At 35.1% G+C, this 17,733-nt stretch overlaps 1 protein-coding gene across 11 annotated transcripts in view; it reads right to left on the bottom strand.

The window, feature by feature from the left end:
- Positions 1-1,481: 1,481 nt before the first annotated feature.
- MYO6 (myosin VI) overlaps positions 1,482-17,733 on the bottom strand; it is a 120,987-nt gene continuing 104,735 nt past the window's right edge. For 3 of the 11 annotated variants that reach the window (XM_068937576.1, XM_068937585.1, XM_068937574.1), the window contains exons 29-35: positions 15,822-15,851; positions 15,270-15,308; positions 11,957-12,060; positions 10,361-10,492; positions 7,683-7,709; positions 5,495-5,713; positions 1,482-3,853 (exon numbers count right to left, since the gene is read on the bottom strand). In XM_068937576.1, coding sequence (XP_068793677.1) covers positions 3,654-3,853; positions 5,495-5,713; positions 7,683-7,709; positions 10,361-10,492; positions 11,957-12,060; positions 15,270-15,308; positions 15,822-15,851 — 751 coding nt within the window. In that variant the 3' untranslated portion in view covers positions 1,482-3,653. Of the gene's footprint in view, positions 3,854-5,494; positions 5,714-5,812; positions 5,985-7,682; positions 7,710-10,360; positions 10,493-11,956; positions 12,061-15,269; positions 15,309-15,821; positions 15,852-17,733 lie in introns of those variants that run through there. The other 8 variants (XM_068937581.1, XM_068937582.1, XM_068937583.1 and 5 more) reach the window with 6 other exon arrangements.

Here is a 17,733-nt window from a genome sequence, read left to right as displayed (position 1 = left end):
TTTCTTGCAGCTTATAAACTCCAAGCATCATAAGTAGTTTCACTAATCAGACTGTTACAAGCCACAATGAAAGAAATACAAACAATAAACAGCATAGCAGATGATAAGTATGTTGGATAGCGAAAAAGTCTCAAAGTGATAGTAAAAAAGTAATAAAAGTAAAAAGACATTTGTTTTAACGCATCCTTAGATATGAGACTTAAAGCTAACCATATTATAATTTCTTAATATCAGAATGCTATTTCAGAGGGACTTTTACCTTAGAAACTAAAGATGAAATCTTTACCAGAGCAGCTTTAAGCACCATTAACATCTGACAGAAGGGCAGCAGACAGCTCTAGCCCAGCCATTTCCCTGTCCTTCCCATACTTAACAAACTCTTACTTATGACACTTTAAATCGTTAAAGACAAAATGCTAAGAGATATTCAACAGATTTCAGCATGGAATGTATTTATTTATTTCTTTTTTAATTTTCAGTACATTATGAGGAGGTTATTTAAATACTTTAAAAATATTTTGGAAAAAAAACCTGAAGGATTCAACTAGAAAGGAAAACAATCTCATCAGTGGATGGAAGACATGTATTTAATGACCTTATGGTCTTTGAAGTAACACTCTCTAGAGTATTTATATTCTTAGGTCATCTACTCAGGAATGTAGCCTAGCACAGTGATTCTCTTGTTCTCCTTTGTTTTCTGGAGTGTTTTATGCAGAAGATCTCAACTACAACGGACAGCTTCACTGAGAAGCAGGAAAAAATGTTGTTTTTACAAATCAAACACATAGAACCAAACCAAGACATTTACCTCATCATTTTGCTTTAAAAACCAAATTAAATTTCTCTCTCTAACTGTAGATCAGAATGACAGTAGCTAACACTATAAACCCACGGGCCTTTTTTTTTTTTTTTTTTTAAACTTGACCAACAGCATCACGCTATCTGATGCGGCAGATGGGACAACAGAGATTCTGTAAGCAGCCGAACGTTGTCTCGTATAAAAAAAAATAATTGTGAAATGAATTGAAAATTAACTATATTGCACAAGATGATCAGCCATCAGCAACTCTGAAAGAAGCGGCTGCTTTTAATGGATAGAAAAAACGCATACTACTGCACAAACTAGAAACACCCCAATTTTTGGAAAGAATCTTCTGCTTGCCTTAGGCATACCGCTACAGCAATGCAGAGAAGAGGAAACATTTCATGTGAGAACATCCAGCCACCAGTCCCTCTTCCACTATTTCAATGTCAAAATGACTTTCCTGATAACACATATTTGTCCATCATTTAGTTACAAAAAAAAAAAAAAAAACCTCCTCCTATATGCATCATTCTGTAAAACAAAGGAAAGTTTCCTCTTGATGCCTGTCTGCATATAACTCACTATCAAGAAATCTTGCATCCTCCTTGCATGAAGGAAATACTGGTATAATAAAAGGAACAGACTGGAATTTTTTTTTTTTGGGGGGGGGGGGGAGGGGGGGGTAGGTTCTCCACAAGTATACATAACCAATCTTATGGGACTGAACAAAGTAAGCCAGGAACTTAAATGCAGACAGAAATAATCACGGGGTGGGGCTCCTCAGCCTTATCAATTCAGTGATTTCCTTCCCTGCATCCAACATACATAGCTATAGTTTCTTGCAGTGCTAATATTTAAAAATTTATGGAGAATGGAAGTTCCAAGGCTTTGGTTCCAATTCAGTAACACACTAAACCAGTAATTAAGCTGCAGAAGTAGTACCTTTAAACCCATACAACTTGCTAGCCAGCAGCCTGATGCACTCATCTTTCATCTTACAGCAAAAAATGATTGCTTCAGTGAAGGGTTTGTGCGGGTTGCAATGAAAATGTATATTCTAGGTTGCAACCACATGATCAAAAAAGCAGGGTGTCTATGCAAAGATACTGACTTTGAAAATACACAGTTCAGAAAAGTTGAGATTTCCTGATGTAGCAAATTTATACAGAGTTAGTGAATTACTCAAATATCTTCATAAATATTACAGTAAGGAGTGCATTTCAAACAACAAGCAGACTGTGGCATGCAGCAGGCACAATCTAAGGTCAGCAAAAATATATGCATCAACAGCCTTTTCTAACTGTGCTGCAGAACTCTACCTCTTGAAAATTAACAATAAAGTATATGTATGTATTCAAAAACTGAAGTTTCCAGAAGGTTTCAAACCTAGTAAAATGAGAGGAAATGAGTTAGCGTGAGCAAACTTTGTAACTCTGTAGAGCCAAACTTTGCTTTTTATTCAGGTTGAATACTTAACTGGACATCAAGCTACTCATTTTGTATTTCAGTTCTTTCAGAGAGATAGTAATTATGACATTTAATTTGTTGAAATATGGCCAGCATTGTGAAACAGCCACATAAGTGAATAAAATGCATCTTAAAACGGTATGAAATTAATAATTCCTACAGTTCCACAAAAACTCTAAAATAAGGGGACTGTTACAAGCTATGAAACTTGACAGAAGATATGTAATAAGATCAATGTCTGAATCACTATGATATTCCAGTATACTAAAAACTGTAACTATGTCAAATTGCACAGAGCATTTAGATGGTGCATTACGTTACTGACCAGATTTTTATGCAGTGTAACAGAAGTTATAGACCTTGGGCATCTCATTAGAATTAAAATAAAAAGGATGGTTGAGGCTCAGACCTGTTGTTATGCTACCATCACAAAAATAAACATATTTCCCTTATGCTATCCTTAATCTTATATGCCTCCAGATATAAACCTTGGACAATTTGGGGTAATGTATTTAAGTTACACTACCTGGATAAATGAACCATCCAAGAATTCCTGATAGAAATTTGGTCAAAAAAACCAAACCAAAACAGTCTAATGGAAATCTGTACTTCAAAAAAAAAGAAGAAAAAAACTAAGACAAAAGTGGCATAAACCCTAATGAGCAGTACATTCTTTGAGTACCTCTAATATTACAAGGTATTGACATATATGAACACTCTTCTCAGAATGTACAGAAAACCATTTATCTTAAACAGAGATAGAGGATGCATTCAAGTAGGAATTCATGAGTCTCTAAGTTTAAGAGGATTTCCCATCAGTTTCTGAAAAAAATCGGTAAATACAGACATTAAGCAGTTTTCAAATCAGGACATAAAATGTCTCAGATCATACAAAAGTATACTCCAACTTCTCAGGAACAGAAGTCAAAGCTAAGGCCTCACAATTCCAGTTATGAGATACAATGTATGCTCTTTACTAGGCCACCACTTAAAGCCAACTATTCAGTGTGTCAAAGAGGGATTTTTTTAAAAAGGTGGTTGCAATGCAATTCTTTGTACTATGTACTCAAAGTACAGCAAGATTACTTACAAGTGGTAAAGAGCTACAACAGAAACTTTTAAAGACAATGCAACTTATAAACAGAACATGACAAACTGCATCGAAATTTCTTCAAGAACCACATAAGTAGTAAGTTCACTACGCAAATTAAACTTCATAAAGTACAAATTAACAAGCCACATGATTAATAAAATCTGTTCACTTTATATTAAACATCTCTAATATGATTATAGAATGTTTACATCCCCTGCTGCGCAGAGGAACTCTTCCCTTTGTATCACAGGCAAGGGTTTGTATCTCTAATGCTGCTGTGGCAAATGACTATTTCAATAGATTCTGCAGCATGGCCGTAGCATACGTAGGACGAGCCTGTCTGCTTTCAATTGCATTTTGAAGATACTGGATACCTCCACAGCGCTCCCAAATCTCTTCAAACTGTCTCGGCAAAATTTCTGCACCTCGCTTTCGTGTTAAGCCAGTCTCTTCAAGATTAAGCTCACACATCTCTATGTCATCCTTACCTGAAATGGTTAAGGAAAAAAAAAAAAATTCATAAGGCTTTTCCATGATCTAAAGGCGCCATTAACAAAGACTGGATCTATGCTTTGTATCCTCTCTCAAGCTGTAGCAGACAGCAGAGAGAGACTAGCAGAGAGAGACTTGTTAGCAGACTCTAGAGCTTACAAGGAAAACAGGCCTCAGACACTGATTTTTACACGCAGAGCAAACACAAAATAAGTATTTTCAGAATAAACTAACATCAGGTGCTGCACCTGACAAAACTGTGCTTAAAAAGCGAGCTAAAGTGAACAAAAAGATCGCCTTCAGATATTCTCCTGAAATCCACTACAGGATGACCACTGAATTTGTTTTACGTAGGCCACTTAACTGTTGTTGTTGTTACTGAATTTGTTTAAGTACAGCAAAATGACCAAGAAATTAAGAGTTTTGATCCTGTTGTCAGCACAATGAATTTGTGAGCCTCCCATGCCAATCAATGTTTATCAAATGGTAGTGCTCACATGGAGTCCGATGAAAAGATGAACGCACTGTTATTTTAATCTTATTTTTAATAGGTGAACCATTGAACGTGGCATTCATGATAGCAATGCAGCACTACTTTTACCTATAGGCTTTGACACTAAACAGACGGAAGAGAGTTTAAATATTTCTATTAAAAACAGCAGAAAGGTAAGGAACTTTGGTTGTTGTTAAAGCATCGTTCTGCGAAGCTAACGAATTACAGCCTTCTCCTCAGTTCTAGCTAAACTCAAAAACTCAAGACGCAACTGTAAACAGAGCGTTTTTCCAGTTTTTCCTCCTCCTTTAATTATCCTCCAGACAGTGAAGAGGTATTTCATTAGCAGATCTTTCACTATCCACTGCCACATTTAGCTTTTAATTAAAATGCTTAAAATTAGGAAGTCATTCTTCCATACTAGGCAGCATAAATACTGTAAAAGCATCAATTTGTTATTAGCACCGTCTTACAGAAAGACCAAATTTCTAACGCACAAGATGTTTTGATACCTACTGCTGTAATGTTTCAAAGCTATCTCAAATCCAGTACAGCAGAGATTAGGAGTTTCCCAGGAAAGTTTGTGACCACTTTTTATTTTCATGCTGTTTCCAAATCAATGGATAATCTGAGGATGCTTAATAATCAACTGTTTACACCTAACTCCCACAGCCTTCTTCACTGTGAGGGTGACAGAGCATTGGAACAGGTTGCCCAGAGAGGTGGTGGAGTCTCCTTCGCTGGAGATATTCAAAAGCCGTCTGGATGGGATCCTGGGCAATATGCTCTAGGTGACCCTGCTTGAACAGGGAGGTTGGACTAGATGATCTCCAGAGGTCCCTTCCAACCTAAACGATTCTAAACGATTCTGTGCGATTTCCTAGATTAAAGTGCGTGCCTGAGTACAATACACGCGACTAGTTACACCTCCGAACGGTCTTGTGTGACATTTGGCCACCATCAACACCAGTCCCAAATTCTCAAATTCTGCCTAGACAAGAAAGCAAGCAAGCTGAAAAACACTTAAAAAAAAAAACAAAAAAAAACAGGATATGACTTGGGGAACTTCTGTTATTGTCCTCCTTTTCTAAAATACGTTAACAGTGAACCTCTTTTACATTTGAATTCTGCTTTTAATACCAACCAGCTACAAGGAGAATGGGTGCCTTGTCAGGATGAAGTTCCATTTGTCGAGCAATCCATGGCCCATCAAAATGGGCATACCACCAACCCTTCTTCTTGTTCTGGGGGTCTTTGTATTGGTCCATGGGACGGATGAAAGGAATACGGAAGTAACGCTGTTGTCTGTTTATTTCAATTTCCTGTTGTCTGGCTGGTAGCTGGGTTGTTGGGTTCTGTTGAGCTATTATACAAAAAAAACCAAACAAACAAACAAAATAGCAAACACAAAAAAAAGATGTTACAATTTGCTTAATTAATCAGCAAAGAAAAAAAAGCGAGCCTCTCCCAGAATACAAAGTCGTTCAAAAACCTCAAAGCTAAAAAGTATTCCAATCTCATATAAAGTACATTCTTCTAATCACTACAACAACAAGGCTGGTGAGAAAAGGCTCAGGTTGAACTACTGTTCCTACCTGTAACACCAGACGGCTCGCTCAATGGCCTCAAGTACACTTGGACAAAAAAAAAGCTGATTGAAATATCACATTCTGCTTTAAACCATTATTTAAGGTACAACTTTCTACATAAAACTCCCTACCAATCAAAAATATTAATCAATAACTGGTCTAGCTCAGTCCATTTCTTTGTAAAACAACGTCACCGTACAAAGAATCAACTTTAGATACAAAAATACAAAGCACCACCTTTAAAGAAAGATTTTTCTTTTGACAGTCAACACAGAAGGGTGTGTAATTTTGTTACTGGCTAACTTGTTAATAGAAATGTTAGCATATCCTGCTTACTACAAAACAGCCAAAATAATCTTCTGTCTTGATTTCTGTGTACTAAATTCCAGTGCTAGAACTACTTTCTGGCTGCTTCTTTTTTTTTTCTTTTTCTTTCTTTTTCTTTTTTCTTTTTTTTCTTTTTTTTTTTTTTAAAAAAAAGAAGGTGTTTATTTCAGACCATTAAGATCCACTGACCGAACTTCTACAGGAAACCACTTAAAGCTTCATATATATTTTTGGTACACATTGCCTCTATGCATTTTTGGACTCCCACAGACTTCAACAGCTTTATTTCAAACTTTGGAGAGAAAAAAGAAACTTCCTTCTGAAGAAAAGCAAATACTCTCTATGTTAACTCATCAACAGAGTAACCTTCTTATGATTATGAATACAGTATTATAACCAGTCTTGAATAGCAAACGCTTTTAAGTGAGATCCTTTCCTTTAAAACCTGCCTCTTGCAAAACTTTGGAGCTAAAATGTAATAAAATGAAAAGCGACAATCACTTTTAATAATGTGTTACAGTTACGAACAAGACTAATATACCAGCAAGTGTCCCTTGAAATTGTTTTTACTCACATTCAGAAAAAAAAAATGTCAAAAGCTGAAAAGCAGTATCTTAAATGCGTACATTACCCCTTCAAACTTTTTTTCATGTCCACATAAATAAAAAGAAAAATAAAATAGATTTTAATAGGTGAATACTTTTATTCAGCAGCTCTGATGAAACGTGTTTTATATGGAGACATAATCTATATAATTACAGAAAATTAATTCTATTTCTAGAAATTGTCTGAACATCTATCACAACAGATCAGTACTTCAATACTAGCCAACACTTTTTGCACTGCAATGGCAATTGCTAAGGCTTATTTCTAGCCTTGTGCATATCTACATACAAGAGGAAATCTCTAGGCTGGAAACGCTAAGCAGCCAATACAGCTGCTACTTCTCAGTGCTAAGGAAGTGTATTTCTTTATTCAAAAGAAACCATCACCTGAATGTTAGTTTGTGCGCCAGGAAAACAGCTGTTATATTAAGTTGATTCCAGAATTTTGCTACAACAAATAAGCTTGTGCAGACAGTAAAAAACAGTAGTTAAAATTAGTACAGTACTTATTTTGGAGGATGGGGGAAGCACTTACTCCTTCAAATAACCTGTATTAGGAGGCTATTTCATTTTGCCTTCCCATGACTGCTCAGATGGGTAGGATCTCATCAAAATACAAAGTAAAATACACTAGAGTAACCTATAATTACCATCAGTTGAATATAATTAAAAAATAGTAAGATAACATTTTATTTTAAAAATTTAATTCTATGTACATGTGTAGCAAAACACTGGATAAATGAAGTTAGTATAGAGCTTTGGAGTGATCCTATTCTTTAAAGTTAGCTTAAAAAACCACGTCCCCACTTACTTGAGTTGTTCAAAAATGGTGCAAAATCTGTGAACAAATATTACATGTTGAACAAAACATACAAGCACTGATCCTGTTATATTTTCATTATCTCAATGACTTTCACCAATGCAGATGATAGACAAATCGAAATTAGAGTTAAAAAAGAAATGGAGGTGTTCAGCTAATTATTTGTACTCATTTTCTGCTCACTGATATGAATAAAATGTCTTCTTTCCTCAAGTTTCATAGATTTCCAGCTGCTTCTAGTTCCACCAGGATTTAATTGTGAAATTGATTATTCAATGATCTGCAATGCATGTTACAAAAAACTCAGTTGTAAGCTAAGCACAGATTGCTACACTAAGCTAAGCACTGATCTGCTAGCTACTTAACAGAGTACTTTTAATTTCTGACATTTCTATTAGGAAATAAAAGCCTTTAATTTCCAAACCTCTATTAATATCAAATCTATCCTTTCGAATAATCATTCACAAGCCAGTGCTTAGCTCTTATATTGAACAAGCGACTTTAATCAAAGGACACTTGTAAAAATAAATGACATGAGTGGGAAAAAATGGAAAGAAGAAGCTACATCATTTGAAGCATATATTCACTGATCCACTCAAAGGAATTATACCTTGTACCTCTAAGAAATTAGACCTTTTTTCACTACTTTCTGGGATAATCATAATACACAGAAATAAAATGCTCGTGTAGTATAATTACTCACAACAGAAAGTTACCTCTGACATTAATGATAGGCTATAAAGGTCAGTATTAGTACATCACTGTATTTTTCTATCATTTGCAATGTTCTGACTTTTCTGCAGAAATATGGAGCCATATTTCAAGAAAGTGAAAAAATGCAACAAAAATGTTGAAAAGAATGTTGTAAATTTGTCCTCTTTAACAAAGTATGATGAGAACATGGATACTGCAGCCTTTATTTGTACAATTCCAAAGATTTTATGCTCTTTAATATTTCCCATTAGCAATAAAGTGCTTTACAGTTCATGGGTATTTTAACCATTTTGCTCCACAGGGAACGCAGGAACTCAAACTCAAAACAACTTACAGCTTTGCAGACGCATCCGACAGGGCTTTTTCTGCTGTTTCAGTCATAAGCTTTCTTAAGCACTTAAAGCCACATTACTAGGAACGGCCATGAGGACCCCATTTTTTGCTAACATCTTTTCCATGCTTAGGCTGTACAGGGGTCTAAATCTCCCTACCGCAGATACACGTCAAATTTCTCTGAGAAGCTCAAACTCTTAGGTAACGCTCAGGCAACTCAGCCTAACTCACCGAACACATCAAGGAGAAGGAGAGACCTTAGTATAATAACTGACAGGGAGAACAAGTGGGATACCTGGGATCCACAGCCCCCATTGTCCCAGGACAGTGGCCTAAACCCAGGCTAATGGCACTATGGGGAGAGCATCCTCTCCCCCACTTCCCCTTCCTCATCCTCCCCCATTAACTGTGCAGCCAGGAGCACAAGAGTTGGGGGTCCAGAAGACAGCAGGAAAGACCAGGTTGTATGATTACACCTGTTAAAACTGCAATTCTGTTCATTTCTTAGATTCCTTTTAAAGCAGAGGTTCACTGGAGTAGGAAAAAGAAAAAAAGGTAACAACGACCCCCACAAGTATTACTCCAGAAACAGGGCACACAATTTTCAGGTCTAGCATACTACTTCTTGCTGAATTTAAAAGGTACTCATTCTCATTAGCACACTATTTTTTAAGCTCACAATAAATATCCCTCTGTGAAATCAGTGGACTGACAGCCTAATGGGAAAGCAGGGACTACACAAAATTTGCCATAATCCCATAATCAGAAGTTGCAATGTTGATGTTTATAGAATTAAAAAAGGAAAAGGTCACCTGAAATATATAAGGCTCAGAGCAATCTAAATAAGAGTATCATTAGCTGCTTAGAAAAATGAAATTGGGTCTTAAAAAAGCAGAAAGTATAAGAAAGACAATCTTATCACCAAGCATTTTGCTTGCCTGGACCCTAAACGTACCAGGAAGGAATCACGTCCTATTATATAATTTACTATCTCCTTTTTTCTAGCACCAAAAAAACCATACACAGTTCTTTGACAGATGAAATATTTGTAGGAATTGTTTAGAATTTCTATTCCATCTTAAATGATCACTTAAATGAATATCATTTGATGATCTCAAACGACTGTCACAGAGAATTACACCTAGGAGTACTCCCACAGAGAAGCGTCTGTTAACTACAAAGGTCAGAAATAGTCTGAACCACCTCAAACACATTATATATGTAATAAGATGTACTAGAAGAGTCTCCAAATGCAAGTCACAGTTTCATAAACGAAAAACAATCTTCCTCAATCTTAAGTGGCACAGTAATGAAGGCACCAGTACCTAAAACACCAAATCAAGAACTATTTCAATTATTAACAAATATGAGTTGCTACAAGACAAGCTTTTAGGGAGAGCTATTTAGTAAGTGCATATTGGATCTTCTGAAAATACTCTACTTACTGCAAAGCAATTTCCAGCTCAAATCTTTTCAAAATATTTACTTAATTCAATATAAAAGTAGTTTAAGCAAACAAGAATTTCCTTCAACATAGCAAGAAAAAAAGGTTCATTCTAGAAATGTTTCATCTGAAGCATTTTACCCAAAGTTATTATAAACATAAAATTATCTCTCCTCACCATAGTCTGTGACTGATTTGGGAGCACGCTGTTCCATTTCAGCATTGCGTTTCTTATTCTTGGATTTCCAGGCATGATATACCTTTAGCCGTCTATGAAACTCTTCTCTGCAAGCTGCCAATAGTTCAATATCTGTCTCAAAACAGAGGAAGGAAGGTAGGAGTCAGAGAAGTCAGAAAACATATTTATTAAATGCTTTTCATTAATAGTTACATAATTAAGATGAAGTTGTAATACTAACGTGTTATAACACAGGGAAATTAAAATTTTGTGAGCTATAACTTTTATATAGAGGTAGCTAAAAGCTCAGTCTATTTCCACAGTCAAGAGTAGTTTCTTAAACTAATTAAGAAGTATTAATGTTATAATAAAGACATAAATCTTCACAGTATCAAGGGCCTGAATTTTATAGCTCAGAAACTCCCTTGGAGTGCTATTTTTCCCCTTCTGAGCAACAACAATCCCCAAAGTAGCTGTCATACTGTCAGATTTTGAGCAGTGCATTGCTACAATTACTATTTTCACTTCACTCAATTTCGCCTGTTGACTTCATAAACCAAACAGCAGATTAAAAAATCTCGCCCTTTCTGCAACTGGAAAAAAACAAAAATAAAAACAAACAAAAACCTGGCAACCTGACCACTCAGGTTGGGGTTATTTCTCCACTTTACTACAGATCTTTTATTTTTGCTGAATTTCATGATTCCAAGAAACAGAATGATTCCAAGGCATTTCACCAGTCACCTAAGAGGATCTCAACTGGTTTCGTTAGGGGAGAACAGCTACGTGCATTAGCAACATCTATTACTAAACTAACTAGTCTGTTGAAAACATTGTCGCGGTCTCACCGTTTAAAATGTGGCAAAAAGACAGTTAGCGTTTGGAGCTAATTTAGGGGTTTAAGAACAAATACAGAGAACAGATTTGTTTCCAATTACTAAATCCAGAGAAGTATTCAGAGTTATCTTTTCCAAGAAGTCAATCAACTGCTTGCAGTAAGAGGCAGGATAAAACCAGTAATACATAATAAAGGAAGAGTTCATATTAGTTTCCATCTTCATAATATTAGGGGAAAAGTAATGAACATCTTATCTGTTGGCTTCCTGAATGAAGTTAGACATTTGAAAAACTACTCAAAGAATAATCTGAATATCCAAGACAGAAAATAGTTTATACTATGCTTTACATGACAAGTTTTCTTTCTTGTGAGTTGGTGACAGCAACACGTGACAGCAAGAAGTTTCTCAGAACATTTAAACTTCAGGTAAAGCATTATAAATACAACTCCCTTTGTAGAAATAAATAAAATTGAAACAGGGTCATTAAGAAATTATAGCACACATTTTATGGGCCAAGCATTTTAATATTATAAATATATAATCTGCAAAAGAGACAATAAAGTAACTCTGTTTCACGAATAAGGAAACAGCTGAGTGTGCTGTTCCCTTTGGGGAACATTTTAAAATTGACTGGACATTCATTCGAACATGAATAAAGTCATGATTTTTTTTTAACTTTGTCATAAGGAGAAAGTAACACCTTTTCCATTACTAGAACTTCATTTCTTTCTCTCCCCCAAACCAGAAGAAAACTTACCACAGGATGTATTGATTGTATCACGAAGCTCTGCATATTTCCACTTACTGAGATCATGCTTCTTAGTACCAGCAGCAGCTTTTGTGGCCTGGACTGAAGGACCCCTACAATTATTAAAAAATACGCATCTTTTTTCAAGGTACAGATAGGTATGAAATAAGGAATGTCTACGTGTCTACTTCACCCCATGCTGATGTACGTTATTCTTGGTAAGAGTCAAGATGCAGAATACTGGTAACAAAGAGCAGTCCTACACATTTTCAGTTCTGTTAGAAAAACAAAAGAGGAGGAAAAGTATTTCTGAAGTAGATGAGGAGGGAGAAATGATGTTTCCTCTGCTGCTTAACAACTGGATTAGAGCAAAACCCTTGTTCCAACACTAGAGAAAATATTTCACGTCTCTCATAAGTCTCATTTATGAGAAGAGATCAAATTAAATTCTAATTAATGTTACAGCAGCCATCTGAAACCAGCAACAGCTATTCTGGGGAGGAAAAAAAAAAAATCATTACAAGAGAGACCAAAAGACAAAGACCATTCTCAGAAGAAAGGCTGACTAATGCAAAAAAAGATCCATCCACAGGAAGAGCACTTCTCAAAGGCAAAAGGTATTAATTACTTAAGTAGCGTGCAACACAGACAACAGCAAACGCAAGTGAGAAACTACTACTAAAATATCCATCTTCTCTAAAAGTATGCATAAGGCTGTCCAATTAACAAATATATGCTACAGGTATATGTATAAAGACAATTCTAACAAAAATACTTTAATTCGTTGTTCTTAAAAATGGTACGGATAAGGAGTTAAAGGACCCTCTCTCTGGAACTGTGATCTTCTCATGGATTATCAGGATGCAAATCAGGTTCAAATTGCTACAACTTTCAGTGAAGAGCTGAATACTTTTTGAACACTAAGCAACTCAGAACAGATGCATGACTTTGCCAACTTCTGCTAATGTCCGTGATTAAGATAGGAGGTAGACTAAATTATCTTTCAGTCGCAGAGAGCATTTGTTCCACAGGCCAGACTGAAGATCCTTAACAGAGGAGCAAAATATTTGATACAACGGGCCACATTAAAAATTCAGAAGAACAAGAGACAAAAAAAACCAGGTCTTTTTCAGTTAAATGATGCTTTTGCAGCAATATCTTTGTTAGACTATTGCTTAATTACAGTGTTCAAAATGATATTCACTGGATTATAAAGTTTATTCTTCTGTTAAATCTAAAGGTCTCTCAAAAGAGACTATGAATTGGTGATGCTACTTATTTTCCCTTTTTAGTTAACAGGATATAAATACATTTTCTACTGTAGAATTTCTCTATGTAGATATAAAATAGTCCTGAAAGCAGAGATAACAGCAAATGCATGCCACTTCCAAGTTTCATGGAATAAAATAATCTGTTTAATGCAATGTTCTTCTTAATAGCAACCGAACCATCCCTTCAAACATAATTAACGCTGCGGAAACTTACTGTTTATTGCAGCACCCGTTTAATTTACTCGTACTGCTAATCTGAAGCAACAGGCACCTTCCAGGTATGTATTGCACATGAGAAGTTTGACAAAAAAAACTCTTTGCTTTTTAATCAATACACAGCTCAGCGACAGTTAAGTTTTCCCTGCCTTTAGTACTACGGGTGAAAGATGTAAAACAAATAATTAAAGAGAGAATATCTTCAAAATATATATTTTAATATTTTGTTATAACAGCACGCCTGTAGGACATTAAAGGATTGTTGCCAAATGTAATTTCCGCTACCTGGTGTCTAACCTTCTTGAATCTTAATTTGACAAATCCTGAGGATTTTCCATATTTAGCAACACTACTCACTGCTCTAAGAGTTTGCTACATAATTCAGAGGAGCAGAACGAGGCCGTATGATCTCTGGTTAAACTAGTAATCTTTAAGAATGTTAATCCAATTGAATGGCTTAGCCTTTCCATTACAGTACTACTCTGCAGTTAAGATCGCTATTTTGCTTTCTTCATGACTTTAAACATAACAGTCTGGCAGTCAGTCTTAACTGCTCAATCCGAAAATAACAGTTACGCATCAAAAACAGGATAATTTAAGTAGTAAAAATTCAGTCTCAAGTCAAAAGTTCCCAGTCTACGGAAAGTGAAAATTTTCAGTCAAGTAAGCATGCACTAAGTAGTACTGTATTTTTAATCCCACCGAAACAGAGCCTCTCGTTTTGGTCAAAGTTTTGTGATTTTTTTTTTTTTTTTTTTTTTGCGTATCAAGACTTGGCCAGTGTCATTGGAACTATGTCGATATATGTAACACAATCTGGCCATCTATATTCTTGTTCCAAATTAATTGAATACAACATTCTTCATTCCCATTTTTAAAACATTGTTAAAATAGAAACATTTAGTTAGTAGCTGTGTTCACAATTATCAGTATTATAACTAGAAAATATATCAATCATGTGAGATTAATAACCTTGAGACCACAAATGCAGCAGAGTGGTGTGTTTTACAGAGGATTTACTTTTAAAAACCCAAAACAATTTGAGTTTTCAAATAAATTTCAGACAAAGAATGTCAAAAGGCTGCTTCTGTCCTCAAGTTACAGAAAACATCTTCTAACAACTCACTGAAGTGGAGCACATCATAACAATGTCTTTCAACGGAGAATTAGTATTCTACTATAAACTAGTATGAGACTGTTACAGCAGAATTGTATTCTGATCTAAACGTGCATATTCTCTTACTCCTGCACGGTGCATGAAGTTCTGTATTATCATCCAAAAAAAAAAAAAATCTCAGATAGGTTTTTGTTTAGTGCTTTAGAGTGCTTTCTACAAACACTTAACGAGATAATTCTCAAAAGTGCTTTTTTGAATGGAATTACAATTGAATTTAGCATCTCATTAAAAACTCCTAACAGTTACGTTAACATTAGATAATTTTATTAATTAACAGTGTATTGAATTTGCAAAAATTCTTCTTGAAAGGATGCGGAGCCTAGTTTTGTATCATCCTCATAAGAAGGGTGAAGAGAAAAGGAAGCTTGAGGAACATTATCTATTGAAATTATACAAAACACTAGTATACAGTCATCCACTGAGTTACTCTTATTCTTTATACAATCAATTAAAATAACAGAAAAATAATTACTGAAAAATCAGACAATGATTGTCAACAGAAAAGGTGTTGATATAGCAAATTTATCTGAAAAAAATTATCTGCTTAACATTTAAAAATTAATTCCATTATTATTCATTCAATTATACTTCAACCCATTGCATGTGTGATTTCTTTCTGTAAAATGATTGATGCATTTGGTGCTGTCTTTTCACCTACCTAGACAATATTTCTGACATTTCTGTGGCCATTTGTTCCCTATTAAAAAAAATTGATAAATAAATATAAACCAAAAATACTAAATAAAAACAGCCTTTATAACAACTGTAGTAATCTCTTGCCAACCAAACTGAAACTAATTCAAGTGCAGAAAATAAACAGCTGCTAATTGTAAGCAATATCCATGCTCTTATATCTATATATATATACACACACATATATTATATCTTTAGCCCTGATTTGTTGTTAAGAAGAAATAAATCATATAGGACAGCAAAAAAATGGCTGGCATGCGGAAAAATTTACATTGATTATAATAATCTTTAAATGAACGTTATTAGATTTACTAGTTTACTATTCATTTGTGTATTAGAAATATGCAAAGTAGGGGGTATAAAGTATTATAAATTGCTTTAGATTTTACAGATGCAGTCTAATAAAGATTATTATAGGGATATTAGTAAATGATAAGAGGACATTATCAATTTCCTTTGAATTAGTGTTACATTCTTTTCTATTAGAATATTCAAGTTGAAAAAAAACACATCATACGCGGTCATTTGCAGCTTTGTTCCACTGGCTCTGCAAACAGAAGATATTTATGTTAGTCTGAATATTTCCTAACTAGCCTTCTAATAATCTGAAGCAGGAAAAGGTTGGTTATTGTAGTATTTCCCCCTCTCACATTATTGATTTATCTTATGATTTTTTTGGTTGAGGATTGTATATACTTTTTTCCTACATCGTTCTCATTCAGTCAGGAGGGTAATATTGCTAGAAAAAGTAAAATTAAGACAGTTTGGAAAAAAATTTAATTTACAGATGAAAACATTCCGGTTTTTTACTGTGTTATGTTTTATACTTTAACATTAAATTCAAATTTATTTACTTATTTGTAAGTCAGTTGATTTCATCTTTCCAAATCAAACGTTCAGAGACATGCTGTTTATGGATTTCATGCACGCATAAGCATATCAAAAGAAATAACAACAATCCTCATTCAGCTGCTCCAGGAACGGGGCAGAGAGCATCTTCACGCAATCTGTTAAAAGACACTTGGAACCGAGTATGAATGCCGTTAACAAAGACCTGCATGTACACACATACAGTAGGGGGCCAGCATCAAATATGCTACAAATAAGAACATATTTGGGTTGGTCCAATGCAACACACAGAATGGATAAGTCATCCTCAATGAGGATAGCTTATTTTGGTGCTATAATACCATACTATTTAATACACTGAAATAAGCCACAAAAAATTTTGCACAGATGAAAATAGGTAACTCCATTATTTAATCTTAAGTTTTACTCAACTGTTGAACAATTCTGTTAATTTACACTTGTGTGCAGTAAAACCCGTATTACATGTGCTTCTCAATTTTGGATGAATAATAAAATTCCACGAATCCAGAAGAAGTCCAGCATATTCAGCACAGAATAACACAAATAAAAAAGCTAAAGCCACTGCCAGAACAGCATACCAGACTTTTTTCCTCTAACCATTTTGGCTATTCTAAGCAACCACCCCCAGACTTCACAAGGAAGACAAATATCAAGATCATCCTCGGGCAGTAGCAAACGCTGTAGAGATTAGAGCTTCATTGATCCACAAAAGCTATTGAATTCCCTGAGCCCTCCTCCTCTAAACTCTCTCTCCTTTCGTATTTGAGAAGTCTGCCAGGTTGCAACACTACAGTGACTTTAGGTTTATCTTCCAAGTACTGTATTACAGCAAAATCCAAACAGGGAAAGTGTGAAAATATCCAGAATGCTGTCTATAAAGTGCTTATTAACTTGGACATCCAACTGAACATCTTAAAGTCACATCCGAGATAATATGATAGCTACTGCATGACAACTAAGAGCAAAAACACTGATAATTTTAGCAGCAGTGTCTACAAGTTATATGACAAAAAAAATTACCTAGGTATATCACATAGGCATGCAGTTATTAAACAGATATGTATCTAAATAAAATTGGGAGCAGCAAACAGAGCATATCTGGGAGCTTGAACGTGGAAGCACTCGTTCATGAAAGGTTTTTTGCATCATCTAACAAGCCAATGGCATGATCATGTTGGTAAGCCCCTAAATACAATCTGCTCAGTAAGTAGTATTCTCATGGGACCTTCACGCCAAATTCTCAGCTAAGCTTTTCACAATATTCCTGTAGCGTTCTTGGCATAGAAAGTCAAAAGCCTTGATTCACTTTTCAGTGAACCTCAATTAATGTATAGTGCCTTCAGAAACTGCCCAGGCGGGTCAGTAAAACTTCATTAAATCACATGCAGGCTTACAGGGGTGGGTAAGTATACATATACTATATGCATTTTGATCATACTTGAACTAAGTAATCTGAAATCAGAACTACTTACATAAAAACAAAAGAAAATTCCTTTTTGTGAGCTTACAACTGCCAAGAAACATTAATATCTTTCTACGTTAGCATAAAGAGCACATCC

This window comes from Struthio camelus, chromosome 3 (assembly GCF_040807025.1).
Source record: "Struthio camelus isolate bStrCam1 chromosome 3, bStrCam1.hap1, whole genome shotgun sequence".
NCBI classification, from domain to species: Eukaryota; Metazoa; Chordata; class Aves; order Struthioniformes; family Struthionidae; genus Struthio; species Struthio camelus.
The sequence above is the reverse complement of the archived record's forward strand: the minus strand, read 5'-3'. Positions and strand labels throughout refer to the sequence as shown.